This window comes from Jaculus jaculus, chromosome X (genome assembly GCF_020740685.1).
Source record: "Jaculus jaculus isolate mJacJac1 chromosome X, mJacJac1.mat.Y.cur, whole genome shotgun sequence".
NCBI classification, from domain to species: Eukaryota; Metazoa; Chordata; class Mammalia; order Rodentia; family Dipodidae; genus Jaculus; species Jaculus jaculus.
The window spans coordinates 138,281,112-138,300,772 of record NC_059125.1 but is presented as its reverse complement, the minus strand read 5'-3'; the positions used below and the strand labels follow the sequence as shown (position 1 = coordinate 138,300,772).

Below are 19,661 nucleotides of genomic sequence, written 5' to 3'. Positions count from 1 at the left end.
GCAAACTCCCAATGCATACACAACCTTATGCATCTACCTTTACTTGGGAACTGGGGGATTGAACCTGAGCCTGCAGGCTTTGCAAGCATGCACCTTTTACCTCTGAGTCATCTCTTTAGCTCCACAACTTGTGGTTGTAATAATTGGCAATGCCAATGACTAGGGCTGCATGTAATACTTAGTGTCATTATACAGCAATGGGTTCAGAGGACTATAGTTTATAAATTAGATTAGCAAAAGTTAAATTAAATATACAAACATTGTAAAAAAATATAATCCTGATGTCATGGCCTTTTTGAACTACTTCTGATTGAGCTGATTTCAAAGCTCTCTAGATGACTGCAAAGGAATGTGGAAATTTCATATTGTTTTAGTTCATTATCACCTGTTCTCCTCACCTACTAGTACTGATTGCTAGCTATATATGGTGTTTTTTTTTTTTTGTTGTTATTTCAGATACTCTTTTTTTCATGCTTTCTGCTGTTTTCTGTGCTTTCATGTTTGCTTTTTTCTTGTATAAAATAGCTTTAATAACTAATCTGTTAGTCTCTGAGACTTCTGCTATTTAGATTACTTTTATCCCTGACTATTGGATACACTTTTTTGAGCACAATAAAATGTGTTTATAGTCGCAGCCTTCAATAGATAGGCTTCTACACTAAACATGTGGGTAAGGGCTTTATATTATGTTAATATTGTTGAATGGTTTTGCCCACAAAAGAGAAGATGGAAACAATTCAACTAAATTTTTCCTCAACTAAAATATTTCTTTAGCTTTATTAATTAGCCATATGTATGCTGCCAACATGTCACTACTTTCTTCATTTAAGATAAAATGTGAACAGGAGATGTAGCTATGTCAAAACATGAATAAACAGAAGTACTTATATTTAAATGTTTGCTCATTAAACTATGCTTGATGCATATGTCATTGAGCTGCTTTTCCCCCCTAAACCTATTTTCCTAAGTCACCAAGACGATAATATTGGTAATATAGTTTTGGGTGGGTTTTTTGTTGTTGTTTGTTTTTTGACAGAGCCTTTCCATATAACTCATGCTAGCCTCAAAATTACGGTAAAGTTTTTGATTACCAGAGTTGTTAAGCTCATCCTACCCATAGTTGATCAGACATCTTCTGTTTTGTGTAGGCAATACCAAAGCCAAATCTGCAAATTATGTTATAAATTCAGACACAAAGGAAAGGGGAATATCTCTAAGATATTTTAGTTAATTTTTTTCAAATTTCTTTTTTTTTTTAATTTTTGAGAATTTGTACCTTACCTTGGGGAAAAAAAATAACCTACCTTTCCTAAAGAGATCTCTAAGCAAAATAGGGAAACTGATCAAATTAGGATAGAAGAAGGAAATTTAAACATTGTTCAGAGGCAACTGGCAGGAATCTAGCATCACTAAAAATTTCCCGTTATGTCAATTTTCATTTTTAACCTACAGCTGCCCAAAAGCACTCAGTCCCTTTATAATGGATTTGTGCAGTTGGAGAAGAAAGATGGGTGATGGATGTTGGATATGGCTTTCTGACCAATAGATTTGGAACAAATGTAAAGTAGTGAATTCATGATTAGAGATTAACATTATTTTAATAGACATGTGTTAGAATTACTATAGTTAAGTCAGTACATGCCTACTAAAATAATTTAAATTGAGATGCGGATAAATAGTCATTGGCACATATAACAGACTGTTCCTAATTCTGACTCTATTTTTAATGCTTTTACTTCAGGAAGTAACGTCTTCAAAACTAACATGTCATTTCTACTTCAATTCTCAAGGTTTCTTTTTAAATGTCTTACATCTAAAAGAATATTTACTTTTTTCTTTCCTTTTTTTTTGGTTTCTACATTTCTCTCTTTCTACTGCAATTTTCCACCTTTTGTGCAATTGTGAACAAGGTAACGAAACGCCTCCCTTCCTCAGGAACATCTACTATCTTCATGCTTTCTCAAACTTCCAGCAATCACAGTTTCTCTTGGAGTGAATAAGGTGATTTTCTTTCTTAATGTACCAACTTGCTTGCATTCTCATTGCCTGACACCATTTTCTGATTCTTTATGAAAAATTACTTTTCATGACTCATTTTTATATCTTCTATTGATACTTAAATTAATTTGTCATTTTCTTTGAATCATTTGTTCACCTTCCAAATTGTGTCACTGGAGAGGAAGTAATTTACAAAAGCTTGGATTAATAACTTTGTAGTTTCATTGATTGGGATACACAGTAATAGCTATGGTGTGTTAGAGCTAGACTGTTCACCAGAACAAGAATGTTTTGCACGAATTTCTCTTTGTTTGACATACAGCACCGGCACAACTCTCAGAGGTGTTCACCAAAAGGATGGTAAAGCTTACTAATCAAAACATATTGACTCATCTTACCATATAACCTACCAGTGCCATTTCAAAAATCCAAATTTGCCACATATACTACTATTGTCTATTTACTTCTACCACAAAACCAGTTTGAGTTGGAGACTTTCTTAGGCCTTTAAGTGTATACATTTGAATGTTATGCATTTTCTATATAATAAAATCATGTGTACTTTTTGGCCAGAAGAGTAGTCCATAGGAAATGATTTTTTTCTTCTATATTTTTATCACCAGGTAGGTTAACCAATATTCAAATCCTTTAAGTATCTTTGCCTCACTTATTACAGAGAAATCTGAGCTGTAGAAGGGCATCTGACTCATTATCCGCCAGACCTTCAGTCAGACCTCTTCTTTTACGAACATTCTCAGACGAATCTAATATATTGTAACAGGTACCTAGTGTTCAACAAGTGGGCTGGCTTTAAAGAAACAGATTAACAGCATTATAAAGAAAAAAATGAAAATATCACTCTAAATTTTCTCTGCTGTTGGTGTGGTGAACTTTATACTGTTCTTTGCAAAAACATATAAAGATGCATTACTTGGAATATGGGAAAATATATATTTCAAATTTGTTGAACTACCTAATGAAATTTTACACATTTTTCAGAGCTGTTTTAACAGAGTATAATTAATTTATAAGGGGAAGTTACCTTGGTGGTGCCACCATATGAAAATGCTTGATACTTATCAGGAAATATAATTTTGACTTAAAAAGATCATTTGGAAAATTGCAAATCAATATTCCAAAATTGCATCTGTATAATATCAAGTCAGATTAGCATTGCATGTTCTTTGGAGAACTATGTGAAAATAATCAAATGTGTTTGTACCTTCATGTGCTGTGTCTGTGTGTTTGCAGGTATATATTTAATGTCCTTGTAAATGTCTGATCCCCAAATATTTGTTAATGAGCTAGCCTATGCTAATCATAACTTGTTTAATGTCAAGTTTTATTCAAGCTAAATGTTTCAACTCTCAGAGGTAAACTCTTTCCTAGCCATTCAGGGGGATGCAAGTTTAAATTACATAAATTGCTTCATAATTCATGTTTCTGGCCTTGTATAAATTTATTTCATAGCATTACTAACCTCAGAATAGATTTGTAAGGAATTGATATACCATGGGAAGGACTCTTGAACTCAGAATTACTTGTTTAATGTGCATTCTGTATTTCCCAGTGCAGAAGCCCCTTGCCCTCCATATCTTTAAAAAAATATTTTATCCATCCTCATGAATTTAGAGTAATTCATGAACAAGACTTATGAGCATGTTAACTTGAAAGCATGTCTGTATAGTTTATAGCACATAGAAATTAATGATCATCATTAATAAAATTGTGATTTAGCCTATTTTAAATCTAATTGTTAGTCTACCTCATAGCCTTTTTTTTTTTTTTAAATCAGCTATCAACTTTCCCACCTTCTGGCAAACAAATGGAATTTAAAGTAGTGGATTGAGTCTACTGGGAACTTTATTTTTGTCTCCTGTAGTTCCCCATATTCTGCATCCACAATGTTATTTTGGGAGCAGACTGTTTTGCTGTAGTCATCATATTTTACACATTTTTTTAATGACACCTGCATGTGTTTCTCCTCCATAATGATTCTACATCTTAGTAGCCTTCAAAGTTCTTGACCGTTTGTCCCAGATTATTTTGTCCTAAACTATAAGGTACCTTTTAGCTATAATGTTTCCAGTTAATTTTGTATCCCCCTGGATTGCTTTCTTTAGCTTGGTCTGTTGTTGGGAACTGTGCTGGGTAGCAGAACTGCTGCTGCTTTTGGCCTCTCCAGGGCCTCAACTCCTACAATATCTCAGGGAACTGAGGAAGTTCAAAAAGCAAGCATTTTACTTTTAATGTTATTTCTTCCAGGAATTGTTTTGCATGTTATATTATTTCTTATTTCTTCTGAAAGGAAAATCTTTAGCAATTTAGCCACAGAATTTGTTCCCTTTGTTGGTATGACCACTCCTAACTCATTTTATATGTTATCAGTGTAAAGAGCAACCTTCTTTTGATTAAAGTCACTATGACCTCAAGACCTAATAGTGGTTCTGGAGACTGGGGAACACGAATAGAAATGGAAGCTTTTCTAATTGATTTAAAAAGTCCAATCATGGCAAGGAAAGTGTCCAAAAGGCTGAATAAAATAGCACCTTTTTTGAGGGAGGGTCTTGCTCTATCCCAGGCTGACATGGAATTCACTTGGCCTCAAACTCAGTTACCCTCCTATCTCAGCCTTCCACAACTCTGATTTTAAAAGTTTAAGTTTTAGAGTGGAAAATCAGAGGTAGGCCCCTCTCTTGACATACAACATCTACTTTTATATTCAGTAATCAGTTGTCTATCTTGCCCATCCTAATTGCAGCATTTATTGGTTGTACTAGAGGAGAGATTTGATTTGTTAGGGAAATTCCTTTCATTCCCCTTCCCAGTATATGATGTAAATAAAAAATATATATATAATATTTGGTTGACTCATAGTACATGATCTATCAAAAAGAAAATTGGGCCTGGGGAGAGGGCTCAATGGGTAAAGTGCTTGCTGCATAAAATTTGAGAGCCTGAGTTCAGATCCTGTAAACTTGTGTAAAGTGGACATTTGTAGTACAAATCTATAGTCCCAGTCCTCCTATAGTGAGATGGGAGACACATAAGAAGAATCCTCAGAAGCTCTCAGGACAGATGGCCTGTTTTACACAGTGGAGAACAAGAGACTGTGCCTCAAACAATATGGAAGGCAAGGACCAACATTTGTTGTTGTCCTGTGACTTCCATATGTGCATATACTTTGGTGCACTCACACACAAACACACAGAAAGAAAGATAGCTTCAATATTATGGAGATGGAGTCATGCTTCTTTTAGTAAAGGAGTATTTTTACAGTAATCTCCCAAACTAAATGTCTTCAAAATTCTTCTGTCAAAATTGATACATCAAAAAAATGTAAACTATCTATTCATTCAATGTTTCCTGAGTGTCCATGTACCAGAAACTGTACTAGACACTACAATAAAGATAATGTCTGCTTTGAAGCAGCTCCCGGCCTACAGGAAGAAGCCATAGCAAGCTTAACCTCGACTGTAATAGATAACTCCCATGGGGAGAAAGTATTAGGAGAACCCTGGAGCAATCCAAAAGCAAAGAGCAATCCTGAATCTGTTCAGCTGACAAATGAAGAAGGGGTTAGAAATCTGGTGATTGTGTTGCTCCTTTCCCCTCTTGCATGTGAATAAAACTTGGCTCCTTTGTTTAAATAGTTGCTTTACTCTCATAACAGAATTTACTACTTGGTTTATTTTTGAAAATGTTAAGCAGATGGTTTTATATTATTATTAAAATAAACTTTTTAACTCTATATTTTAACCTTTGCAGAATCCGAATGTTGAACTGCCTATGTTATTGTCCTACAAGTATATTGACCATGGTTGCAGCTAAAAAGCATGAAGGAACAACGACAAAAATTATCATCTCAGGATACTCAATATGCAACAAAAACAAAATCATTCTTGTGTGTAGGGTTCAGAATAAATGTACACTATAATACCAAATGACTGCTAAGCATTTGCAATTGTAATAGCCATTATGGCAAAAGCTGTAAGTTAATAAGAATTAATATAAAAGTTGAAAGTAAGAATACTTAGAATTCTGGCTTTAGATAAAATAATGTAAAACTACCAAATGGGTGCTCATTTAACCCATTGACTTTGTGAATGGATTTAAATACAGTAGTATGAAGTAGAAGTCATGTAATGGGAATGAAGAGATTATGCTAATGCAGTATTACTTTTTTGCCTGGCAGAATGCATAAGCTGTTTGTGTCACAGTTGTCATTCCTTACTAAATAATTATTTTTAACTAGCTTTTCAAACAAAAGGAATACTTGAAAATCAGAAGGAAAATGATATCAATGTATTAAACAGAATAGTTCATCTTCTGTACAACCACAGGCTAATTGCCTTGTTAGAATATCCCTGCAAAAAAAAGTACTTTGAACACTTTCTGTGCAAACTATCCCCTCTGGATATTATAAAGGTCATTTTGTCTGTATTTTTCTTAATCATCATTTATGGATATAAGACTAATAGAGCTGAAAATAAAACATTTCAGTCATTTAATAGCCCCTCAAAATAGTTAGGCAATAGGCAGATGTTTCTAATGTCTCTTTTACTAGTATCTGAGGTAAGCTAGGTAAATTATACAAATTAAAGGCCATTCATTGGCCTTTCATAATTTTGTGTGGAAAATAGCAGAAGAAAAAGAAAAGTTTATTTTAAACTACTAACGGTTTATTTAAAAGAAGGTTGTGTTTGTACATATATGCTGCACTTTTTTTAAGTGGCCAAATTGGGAAGAGGAGAGATCCATCCCAAGGTGGTTCTGTCTGTAAGAGCCATGACTGCAAACAAGAATGTTGTCTCCTGAAGCTCACTGGATGAGTGGAGTAGTCTAATTCCAAACCATGATATTGATCATATTAAATACTCAATTTGCCTGACTAGAAAGTCTTACCCTTCTAATGAGTTCACTTAAAACAAAATAAAATGTGAAATATCTTTATTTAATAAAAGAACCATATTTGACTGCTAGACGAAAATGGTCTTTAAGAAATATTTTTCTATTAGTTTCCATTTTTGTCTTTGTAGCATGTGTGTACTACTTAGTGTTTATATTGTACCTTGATTTCGGAAAGTATTGGATTCATTCTATTCCAGTGTATTTATATAGTCCGTATGGCACATTTGATTCTTTCATATATATGTATATATTATGTTAATATTTAGGTGTAATTTTTCTTGAATTCAAAAGGTCATAATTTCAGTCATCAGAAACCAGTCCATAATTACTTAATAATTTAACTTGTTCTCGTCTGTCAGTATTATTTTTGAGTATTTTGTTAGGTGTCATTCACAGCTTACCTAAGTTTGCTGTGCTCTGGTATCCTGTATTTGAGGTGATCTGCTGATGGCAAAGTCTTTCTTTTCTTTGCCTGTTCCAAAGAGCTAAAAAGTATAATCCAGGAAAGGTTTCCTGTTTTGCTGTTATTATTATAGTTGTTGCTATATTGTTATAGTTACTGTTACTGTTTTACATCAGAACTATAGGGACTGTGAATACAAATAATCGAGCCAAAATAGAGAGGCTTGATTAATGTGGAACTATGAAAGAGTTGACATAGCATATCTAAGATAATAGAAATAAAAGTGGGTGCATGTGACATATGTTGCTGCCAGAGAGAAATCTGAATGCGAAATAAGGAGTAGAGTCATGTCCCAGCTTCACAGTACACTGTGCAGTGCACCTCAAATCAGAATGACAGCAATGTGTAATTATCACAGCTTGGATCTTCAAAAGGAGCCTAGCTTTGTCTTTTGAAGGATATTTTTATCGATGGTCTAAGAAACGGCTGGCATGAGGTTAGCAAATAAAGTAACTTGAAATGAGCCACCCACTATTCCTAGCACTGCAGTGTAACTACTGTTAAAACAAAAGAGGGAAGGAAATGTAACAATAGGACCATATTCCAATCATTTGAATAATTTTGATCTATCAAAATATCCTTGTAATTTCATCAATGGATGTCTATTGTTTGAGGATGTTGCCTATTAAACTGAAAATATTCATTCCATATCTGCCACATATACACCAGCAACAATATAAATGTAAGCCTGAATTTGCAAAATTCATAATTTAGTGATGGAATTTTTTAATAACATGTAGTAAATAAATGCAGATTTTATGCAGATGTTGACAAAATCATTTTTTCAGCTTATAAATAGAACTGCAATATTACATTTTTCACTTAAGCAATTTTTTACATCTACTATTTTGCTTTCTAAAATGAATGTGAATGCCATCTTTTATGAATGCAACTTGCCTTTTTCATTACTGAAATTTTCATTTGATTTAATCAATAAACTTTGTTATGATATGATTGATATTTTAGCCTCTTTGTTAGAAAATAAATTTGATATGATAAAAAAATAATTTAGTGATGGGAAATAGGTTTCTGGTTTCCTCTTAGCATATACAATTCACAAATAGTTGACTACTTTTACGTGAGTTCAGCTGACATTTTATGGCAGTGCCTAATTTCAGAAGGGTAAGATGTTTGTGAATTTTGAATAAGATCATATCTTCTGACTTCATAAGTAAAGAAAGGTCCAGCCATGATGTAGCTCAATGATACATTTACAATGTGCAAGGTCTTAAATTTAATTCCTAGCTCACAAAAACATTTAGCCACATCCACAAATGCAATTAAATTTCTACAATGTGTGTGCTGCTGCCCACCCAATAGAGGGAGTGTGGTGTATGTTCTCTGTGGTCTGTATCTTCAAACTGTTGAAATCATTTGATTCTTAAGCAGCCAGAGATGAAGCAATTCTATAATAACTTGGAAGTTAGTCCAAAGGCATACATAGACATGCCTCCCCCTACCTCCTTACCTTAAGTTTATACTGAAGGCCCTGTGAAAGACAGTTTTGGGGAGGAAATCAAACCTGTTGTCCTTGACTGGAGACACTATTTGCTCCACTAAAGTTAATTGTGTTACATTTTTATACTTAGCAGTGTAGTGCTGAGAAGAAGAGAGAGTGGAATGTTCAGCATTAAGTGAGATATTTCTGTCACACCCACCAAGGCTTAGGAACCATGTGGAAGAGACGGCAGAAACAGTATAGTGATCCAGACACAAAGTGGCTGTAACATTAAGGACCTCACAGTGACTTGACACTACCTACCTACACAAGACATGCATAACAATGACATTAAAATGGAAAAGAGTCTAAGTAGAAAGAAGAGTTCCAGTCGAGGGGGAATTTGGAAGGGAATATGGGGGTCATGGGAGGGGATTTTGGTCATGGCTTATTGTATATATTTATGGAAGTTTTCAATAAAAAGTTTAAAAAATATCTCTGGGTTCAGTAAGAGACCCCTTCTCAAGGAAATCAACATGGAAGAGCAATAAAGGAGGATGTCCAACATTCTTTTCTGACCTCTGTATGCATGCTCGTGGTGCATATGCATCTCCACACACGTGTCTACACCAAACACCACACAACACATGCTTCACACACATTCCAGAATTGCAGACTATCGTGCTGTTCATGGCTTTACATGAATTCTGGGAATCTCAACGTGGGTAATTACAAAGTAGGGTGTGTTTAGGGGAGACAGTATAGCCCTTCCAAGGCAAAGCCTTCCATACTCCGCAAAGGCAAGAACACAGCATAACTTCTGGCCCTAAAAGAAGCTGTAGACCAAGGTGATGGGGTTGTCAGGTGTGTGGATGGTAATTAAAGATCCGAGGCCTCTTTGTTCATGTAAATTCCCTGTAGCTGACTGATAGCTCTGCCTCAAGGCATTACTCAACACCTCTTGCACAGCTTCCTTTGTTGACCCTCTCGTTCTAAGGAGTTAGACTCACTTGCCTTCCTGTTTGTGTTCCCCAGAAACACTTACAGTTGTGTTTGCCTTCACCTCCACACTGCACAGTAACTCAGTGACCTCACCCAGTCCACGGTCTCTGGCTTTCTGCATGCTGCTGACTAGTCCTTAAACTTTAGGTAGGCAGACCAGTAACTGAATGTGAAATTCTGAGGGAAAAGCTTGGTATGAGGATGTCCTGAAATTTTTATTTATTTTCAGTGTTAAAGATTTTTACTTGAAAGTTGTCCATTGCATAAGGTCTGCTATAAAGGAAGTGGCTTCTTGTATTGGAAGTAAATGACTGCCTCAGTTACACTGTACATTCTAAAGAGAAAATTAAAACAGAAGTTGACTACTTGCTGTCAAATCAAACCCAACATCTCTTACTAAGTCCTATGAGCCTGCTCCTCTCCCAGGCAAGTAGTTAACAGTCCCATTCCAGGAACCCTTCATAGTTGGCTGGGATGCTTACTTGCTGCTATTGCCAGCCATGGTGAATGCACTCCACCCCTCAAAAAGTATTTCTTTTTAATTTATTTTTTATTAACAACTTCCATGATTGTAAACAATATCCCATGGTAATGCCCTTCCCCCTTACTTTCCCCTTTGAATCTCCATTATCCATCATATCCCCTGCCCCGCTCAATCAGTCTCTCTTATTTTGATGTCATGATATTTTCCTCCTTTTATGATGGTCTTGTGTAGGTAGTGTCAGGCAATGTGAGGTCATGGATATACAGGCCATTTTGTGTCTGGAGGAGCACGTTGTAAAGAGTCCTACCCTTCCTTTGGCTCTTACATTCTTTCTGGCACCTCTTCGCAATTGAGCCCTGGAAGGTGTGATAGAGATATTGCAGTGCTGAGCACTCCTCTGTCACTTCTTCCCAGCACCATGATGCCTTCTGAGTCAGCCCAAGGTCACTGTCATCTGAAAAGAGAAGGTTCTTTAAACAACAGTGAGAATAGCATTAATATATGAGTATGAACATTAAGAGAAGTGCTTACTGGGCAGTTTGATAAGCATAGTATATACATTTAGCCAGACAGCAGCAGATGTTATACGCCTAGGGCTCATGACTACCCCTGTTTTAAGTTTTCAGTATCAGGGATGTATTCCCTCCCATGGAGTGGGCCTCCAGTACAATTAGAGGGCAATTAGTTTCCACCATGATAGATGTGCCACTGTTGCATCCGTTGATTCATTTGGCCTGGCTGGCCAAATGCAAGGCTTGCAGTGTCCACTGTTGAGTATCTTCACTGGTGTTATCTCTTTCTCACAATGACCTGCATGTACAATGTCTTCTTCCAGTTTTCTGTCAGCTGGTCTACATGGAGGAGGTTATCAGCTCAGTTCCAGCAGGATATCGCAGTGGCCTTGCAGCCCAAGTATGTGGAATCTTCAGAAATAGGGTCTTACCATCTATTCCTGGTGGAACCAAGGGCCTTGGCAATGGCCTGTAATGTTTTGGGGGTATCAGTGACCTCCCTGGCCAACAACTCACTGGAAGGTATCCCATTCCTGGCACTAAAAATTTTCTAGTAACAATCTATGGCTCCTGAGTATTCCATTGTCCAAAAAAGTAGATTTCCATATTATTTATTTATATCCTCTTAGATTTTTTTTTAAATTTTTTATTTATTTATTTGAGAGCGACAGACACAGAGAGAAAGACAGGTAGAGGGAGAGAGAGAGAATGGGCACGCCAGGGCTTCCAGCCACTGCAAACGAACTCCAGACGCATGCGCCCCCTTGTGCATCTGGCTAACGTGGGACCTGGGGAACCGAGCCTCGAACCGGGGTCCTTAGGCTTCACAGGCAAGCACTCAACCGCTAAGCCATCTCTCCAGCCCTCCTCTTAGATTTTGATTAGTCCTCCCTCCACCTTCCTGTTACTCAATCTCTTCCCCTGACCTTACTACTTAAATATATATAATACCATCCTATTAGAAAAAGTTTGTCTTACCTCAGTCTTAACCCTCATACTTGTGGCTGCCTCTGAAACAAGAACCCATGCTAGTGCAAAAATATTTGGAATATGTGCTAGAGAGATGGCTGAGTGGTTAAAGTACTTGCCTGCAGAACCTAGGGACACAGGTTTGATTCCCTAGTACCCACATAAAGTGGTGCATGCATCTGGAGTTTCCTTTCAGTGGTTACAGGCCCAGGCACACCTATTTTCTCTCCTATCCCTCTCTATTTCTTCCCCACCAGGCATGGTAGCCCACACCTTTAGTCCCAGCTTTCAAGAGGCAGAGGTAGGAGGATCACTATGAATTTGAGATCAGCATGAGACTACATAGTAAATACCAGGTCAGCCTGGGCTAGAGCAAGACCCTACCTTGAAAAAAATACAGAAAAGCCTTACATCCAGTTCTCACTAAGTCTTACTAAGTGGTAGTTCTTGCCAGCTTTCTTGTAACCCCACTCAGACTCTGGGATGGAGGGCAGTGCCACACTGAGGAATTTCAAGATGTGTCTGAAGATGTAGTGAACAAATTGGAAATTATAGAAGTATTAATGTGTCCTACGAACTCAATAGAATTTATTTTTCTGTTTTCAATGGAAAGCTTCTAGAGGCAATGATTATATGTGTCCCCACTCTGGCTGAGCTTTTAGCTCCTACCAAGTTCAGTGGAAGAACCAGTGAGGTGACCTAACTGGCAATGGGGCATGCCCCAGAATAAGCCTGAAGAGGCCACAATAGTGCAGAAAAAGTACTGATTAGAGGGTGGGAATGGGAAGGGTGTGGACAGGTAAGAAGGGAGATATGGAATTTGTTTTACTTACTGATGAAAGCTTTGTGAACCAGTTTTACACAATTCATAAAATTTAGTGCCTTAATTATAGTTTGCATGAGATTGAAAAAAATAAGACAAAGAATTACTTTTTGTCATTTAAAGTGTCCAGTGAGTCTGTGTATTTTTATTTTTTTAGTTTTGTACTCAATGAATACAATCAAGTTGGTACCATTGTTAGCCTCCTCCCTGACCACCTGCCTCCACAGGGACCCTCCTTGTGGAATATGGGTTGTGCATTGTGGAGTTAGCCATCAGTTATGGGGAGGAGGCCATGTCTCTGTGTACTTTTGAAAGGACATTTGGTATCACATATTGTTAAAAAGCATTTCAGGGGCTGGAGAGATGGCTTAGCGTAAGCGCTTGCCTGTGAAGCCTAAGGACCCCGGTTCGAGGCTTGATTCCCCAGGACCCACATTAACCAGATGCACAAGGGGCGCACGCATCTGGAATTCATTTGCAGTGGCTGGAAGCCCTGGCGCGCCCATTCTCTCTGACTCTGTCTCTCTCTGCCTCTTTCTCTCTCTGTAGCTCTCAAATAAGAATAAACAAAACAATTTTTTTTAAAAAAAAAAAAAGCATTTTAAGAAAAGCTGGAGAAAGGGCTTCCTGGTTAAGGTGTTTGTCTTCAAAGCCAAAGGACCTAGGTTCAGTTGCCCAGGACCATATAAGCGAGATGCACAAGGTGGCACACACATCTGGAGTTTGTTTGCAGCATCTGAAGGCCCTGGCCCACTCATTCGGTCTCTTGCTCTCACTCTACCTGATTCTTTATTTCTGTCTCTCTCAAATAAATGAAAATAAGATACTTTTAAAACAGCATTTCATAGCTCATCTATTCCCCCCCCCGCCTCTTTCTCAAATAAATAAAAATAAGATACTTTAAAAAGAAAAAAAAACTTTTCATAGCTCCTGTATGTGAATACAAATTATTCTTACTAGGAAGGTCTAGAATTTCATTGTAATGCCCTAATTGTATTTGTAATTATTCTTCAAATGCCTGTCTAACCAAGGGAGGCTGTATAGGCTATTGTTGTTACAACCCCCTGTATGTTCAAACATTAACTCCAGCCTTTGCAGGCTGGGAGTCTACCCTTTCCTAAATGTGTACTGTATTTCCAACTGGGTTTATAGCTTATGTGTAGAAGGATTGCTTTTCTGGCTGGGGGACAGAGAACAGATGGTCATAAAGACCTTTACCAAAATTATGACAAGTGCTGCTCAGGGATTAAAAAAAAAAAGGGGTCCTTATGAAGTGGTACCTTGGTAGATTCTGGAGATTTTTGTTTTGTTTAGTTATGATTTGATTTGGTTTTTCAAGGTAGGGTTTCACTGTAGCCCAGGCTGACCTGGAATTTACTATGTAGTCTCAGGCTGGCCTCAAACTCACAGCAATACTCCTACCTCTGCCTCCCAAGTCATTCCTGGGATTAAAGGCATGCACCATCATGCCCAGCTCAACGAACTTTTTTTTTTTTTTTAATTTGTGTGTATGCAGAGAAAAATCAACTCCTACCAAATCAGAGACCCAGAGGCCCCAACACCTCATCACTGAAGCAGACCAAAAATGAACCCAACATGGCTCAGGGAAATTTTGCAGAGGGGGGGGTCTGAAAGAATGTCAGAGCCACATGTTAGGTCATGATATGCACAGACATTTCTCCTACCCATAACTGTGGGCTAACTCCACAATGCATGACCCATATACCTCAACAAGGAGAGGCCAAGGGGAGGGGATAGGTCACGGATGAAACTAATAATGGTACCAAACTGACTGTATTTGCTGAATACAAAACTAATCAATAAAAACTTATAAAATTTAAGAAATTGTGTGTGTGTGTGTGTTTGCGTGCATGTGTGGGGCATAGTATGTGTAGATCCATGTGTAGCACAGCACACGTGGAGTACAGAAGGCATGGGTCAGTCTTCATCTTTCCATCTAATTTAAGGCAGGATTTTTCATTCTGAATTCTTGCTCTGATGATCTTTGCTGTACTTGCCACAAACTTTTGGGAAAGTCTCCTGTCTCTACCTCCCATCTTTCCATTGGCATCAGTATATTGGGATTACAGAAGTCCACTACTACGTCCGGCTTTTTATATGGAGTCTGGGGATTAAACTCCAGTATTCCAACTTGAACTTCTGAGGATTTTTTTTTTTTAAATAAAGTTTATGTGATCAGGAGAGATGGCTCAGTGGTTGAGATGCTTGGCTGCAAAGCCTAAGGACCCAGTTTGGTTCACCAGTACCCACATAAAGCCAGATACACAAGATGGTGCATGTGCCTGGAGTTTCATTTTCAATGGCTAGATCCTCCAGTGTGCCCATTCTCTCCCTCTACAGCTCTTCTCTCTCTCTCTCTCTCTCTCTCTCATAAAATAAATTAATATTAAAAAAATAAGGCTTATGGACCCTGTCGCAGTCAAGTTCATATTGCCGGCAGAAATCACCCAACCAAGAGAAACTTATGGAGAAAAAGAGGTTTATTTTGGCATATAGGCTCAAGGGGAAGCTCCATGATGGCAGAGGAAAATGATGGCATGAGCAGAGGGTAGACATCACTCTCTGGCAAACATAAGTTAGACAACAACAGGAGAGTGTGCCAAACACTGGCAAGGGGAAACTGGCTATAAACTCACCCCCAACAATACACTGCCTCCAGGATGCCTTAATTCCCAAATCTCCATCAGCTGGGAACCTAGCATTCAGAACACATAAGCTTATGAGGGACAACTGAATCAAACCATCACAGTCCCCAGTGCATACACTAGCATAAACATTTCAATTCAGAAATACTTTAATTCTTAATGTGACAGAGATAGTTAATATTCAGTAGTAAATCATTCACTCATTCATTTAGAAACAGGGTATTGCTATATAACCCACATGGTGATCTTCTGGCCTCCACTTCCCCAATTCTGGGATAATAGACATATACCATCATGTTCATTTCTGATATGTTATTCCTAAGGAGAATATTTGCAAAGAAGTTTATGATTTTCTAAATTCAGTTATGGCAAAAGTCAGTTTGATGTATTGACAAGAGTACCACAAGCAGGGGGATCTTAGTTCAAGTTTGTTTGTTTGTTTGTTTGTTTGAGGTATGGTTTCACTCTAGTCCAGGCTGCTGACATGGAATTCACTATGTAGTCTCAGTGTGGCCTCAAACTCACCATGATCCTTCTAAGTGGGAGGAATTCTACCCGAGAGAGGATATATGTGTAATAGGCAACAGAGTGAGGGATCTCTGTCTCCTGAGTGTGGGGACTAACTAAAGGCGTGTGCCACCACACCCGGCCTGAGTTCAAGTTTTAATTCAGTCAAGTAGAGGTTGTATGACATTGGATAAGTCCCAGCCTCCATGAACCTGTCTGTCCCAATCTGTAAAATGAGGATAGCATACTGTATCCATTACTTTTTGTTGCTGAAATTTAACACCTGACCATAAGCAACTTAAGGAAGGAAATGGCATATTGGAACTTATAATTCTAGGGGGATACATCATCAAGGTAGGGAAGGCATGGTGTCAGGAGCAGGAAGCTGAGCTGGTCACATTGCAGCTAGAGTCAGGAAGCAGAGGATGGATAAGTAAGGCCAAGCTATAGAAGCTTGAGGCCCAAAGACCCATTTCTACCAGCAAGGCTCTGATTGCTAAACTTTTTACAACCTTCCCAGATAGTCCTGCCATATGTATATATCACCTGTTCAAATACATGAGTGTATATGGGACATTTTACACTGAAACTATAATATTTCATGCCTGACTCTCATAGACTCCTGGTCATTTCAGGATGCAAAATACATTCTGTCCAACTTCAAAAGTCCTCTATTTTTGTTTGTTTGTGTTTTACATACCCTACACCATTCAAAGCCTAAAAGCTCTTCTGAGACTCTCCGAAGGCAATCTCTTAACTGGAATACCTACTAAATAAAAAATGAACAACAAAAAAAAGATTACATGTTTTCAACATATAATGGCACATTATGTTCCCATTCCAAAAGGAAGGAATGGGAGTGTAAGAAGGAAAGATTGAACCTAAACAATACAGGGAAAACACCAAATCCTTTGTTGTCCCATGTCCAGTATCTGGGACTCCTAAGAAAATTGGCCAGGTTCCAAAAGGTTAGAGTAGCTCCACCCTTCAAACTTTGTTGCCTATAACATATATATCCTCTCTTGGGTAGAATTCATCCCAAGCCTATAAGTTTTCTTGGCTGATGTCCCATGGACCTGGCATCTCCAACATCCTGAGGTGTCTCCATTGCAACTAAATCTCAACCTTCACAGGTTCACATAAGGGTCTTTCAGCCTCCATGCAGGGAATCTGGCCCTGATGTACATTGCCTGAACTCAGCTATTCTCAAAAACCAGGAAGCAGACATAGTAACTCTCCTCAATCTTTCATTTTTCATGTATGCAAAACAAGTACCACATGGAGAAACCTACCAAGTTTGCTGCCAGCTCAGGATGAAACGTGGCCTTGTGTGCATCAGTTGCAGTATCCCTGTGTTCTGAACCTGAGGAATCTCTTCCCTAGGCAGTTGCTTTCCAGGGACAGGGAACCCCTTTAGCATTCTCCCATCAGTCCCTCTACCTTTAAAAGAACTTGCATTCTAACAAGTTAAAGACAAACTACAACACATACCTATTTGGCAGCATGGTGATGCTTATATGAAATCACACATGTTGAAACACTTAGCATAGCTGGACATTATGGAACACACCAGTAATCCCAGGGTTTGAAGACTGTGACCGAGGGATTGTGAATTTGAGGACAGCTTGGCTGTATAGCAAGTTCTAAGCAAGCTGGTGCTACATAATGAGACACTGTCCCAAAAAATCAATCAAAGCCTAACTTTAGTAATACCAAGCACTGAGAAGTTATAAATCATTTTAACATTTTCATTAAGACATAGAATGGTAAGCAGCCAAAGGCAAAAACATTCAATGCTTTCTCATACGATCTAATTCAACCCTTTAATTTTCCACAGAATAAAAATGAAGTTGGTAGAAGGATAAATGAAATATGTCTAGTTACATAACCAGTTAACCATAGAGACAAGACCAAATACTATGTCTCTGGTCTTAGGAAGCCAATACATGTTCCCTCCTCAAATACTTCCAATATTTAAGTTCCCATAATTAGTGAATTGTCAGATATTCTCCTCACATAACTTTCTTCCTACAGGGTCAAATTTTGCTTCCTAATGCAATATAAAGCAATATGATTTTATCATTGGCAAAACAGCCTTTCATATATTCCAGGTGCATTAGACTTTACTGCTGTAACACATACTTGAAAAAAACAATTTAGAAGGAGGATTTATTTTGGCTCATATTTTTAGAGGTTTCAGTCCATGGTCAAATAGTTCCATTGTTTCTGGGCAATGGTGACCTTGTGGTAGGACAAAGTTGCACACCTCATTGCAGACAGGAAGCAGAATAAAAAGAGGAAGGAGGAGGAAGCAGGATATATCCTTCGAAGTCATGCCCCAGTGTCAACTATTATAATCAGGCCCTACCTCCTAACCTCTGTCACCTCCAAATAATACCATCAAATAATGAATCTATCAATGAATTAAGTCAGAGCCCACAGAATCCAATCACATCCCCAAAGCCCATTAACTAGCTGGCAACCAGGTCCCCAATGTATGAACCTGTGGGAGACATTTCATATTTAAAACCTCAAAATTTACTATCATGTTCATCTTGCTATTCCTATCTCAAGTCCCCTATCTCCAATGCAAATTGACTCATTGATTTATGGAAAAGTTTCTAGAACCAGCACCATCTTGGTCATCTGTCTTCTGGCTAGTCTCCTATTCATCAATGTCATTCCTAAAAGGATCCACTAAGAGGAGAATGCAATATTGGAACTACATGGCTAAATAATTACTTCCCTTTATTATTGTTTTTTACATTGCTGTACCCAGAACAGCATGTATCCAGGCTGCCTTTGATTTCACTATGTAGCAAAGGATAATGTTGAACTTCTGGTCTAGAATTGCAGGCATTCACAACCACCCCTGTGATATATGTATTGTTGGGGATTCAACTTGGCATGTTGTGCATGCCAGGCAAGCATTCTAACAATTACGCTATATCTGTAGCTTGTGTTTGCTTTTTAAAAATTGTTTATTATTTGCCAGGCATAATGGCATACACCTTTAATCCCATCACTGGGGAGACAGAGGTAGGAGGACCGCCATGAGTTCGAGGCCACTCTGAGACTACATAGTGAATTCCAGGTCAACCTGGGTAGAGTGAGATCCTACCTCAGAAAACTAATTCAACAGAAACTGTAAGTTCTGAAGGACAGAACTTCAAATCAAGGTGTTGGCAGGGCTACACTTTCTCTATTTATTCTAAAAGAATTCTATCATGTTCTTCAAGTTTCTGTGTCAAATGTACCTTGGTTAGTGGCTGCATAACTCTGTTCTCTCCCTCCATCTGCACATCTTTATCTTCTCCATACATTTCTATGTGTCTTCCATGAGGGTATTTCATGTTTAATTGAAGACCCATTGGAATAATCCAGCGTGATCTCATCTTGAGATCTTAAATTACACCGGCAAAAACAATGTTGGCCAAATATCTTATTATCATATTCACAAGTTCTAGAGATGAAGGTGTGTGGGGGGGGGGGGTACTGAGAGGGTATATTAACTAGTTTTGTAGTTGCTGTGACAAAATATCTGATGGAAATAACTTAAGAAAAGGAAAACTTGCTTTGGTTCATATTTTGGCTTATAGGTTCACAGGGTTCAGTCCACAGTCAATTGTCTTTTTGTTTCTGGGCCTGTTGTGGAATATCATGGCAATGTGAGCATGTGAAAAAAGCTCTTCACATTATGATGGATAGAATGCAGAGAATGAGGAGGGGGTTGGGGCCTTTATAACCTTCAAAATCATGCCTCCAATGCCCTATTTCCTCCAGTTAAATTTCACCTCTCAAAGTTTCCCAAGCCTCTCAAAACAGTACTACTAAATATAGATTAGGCATACAAAATACCTTGTCCAGGACCATTTTATATTCAAATCA

The 19,661-nt window shown here is 37.9% G+C and overlaps 1 protein-coding gene across 6 annotated transcripts in view; it reads left to right on the top strand.

The window, feature by feature from the left end:
• The window catches only part of Atp11c (ATPase phospholipid transporting 11C), a 219,714-nt gene extending 211,450 nt beyond the window's left edge, over positions 1-8,264 (top strand). For 2 of the 6 annotated variants that reach the window (XM_045140444.1, XM_045140445.1), the window contains one exon: positions 5,767-8,264. In XM_045140444.1, coding sequence (XP_044996379.1) covers positions 5,767-5,829 — 63 coding nt within the window. In that variant the 3' untranslated portion in view covers positions 5,830-8,264. Of the gene's footprint in view, positions 1-1,910; positions 2,002-2,674; positions 2,780-5,766 lie in introns of those variants that run through there. The other 4 variants (XR_006634607.1, XM_045140441.1, XM_045140442.1 and 1 more) reach the window with 4 other exon arrangements.
• The last annotated feature ends 11,397 nt before the right edge of the window (positions 8,265-19,661 follow it).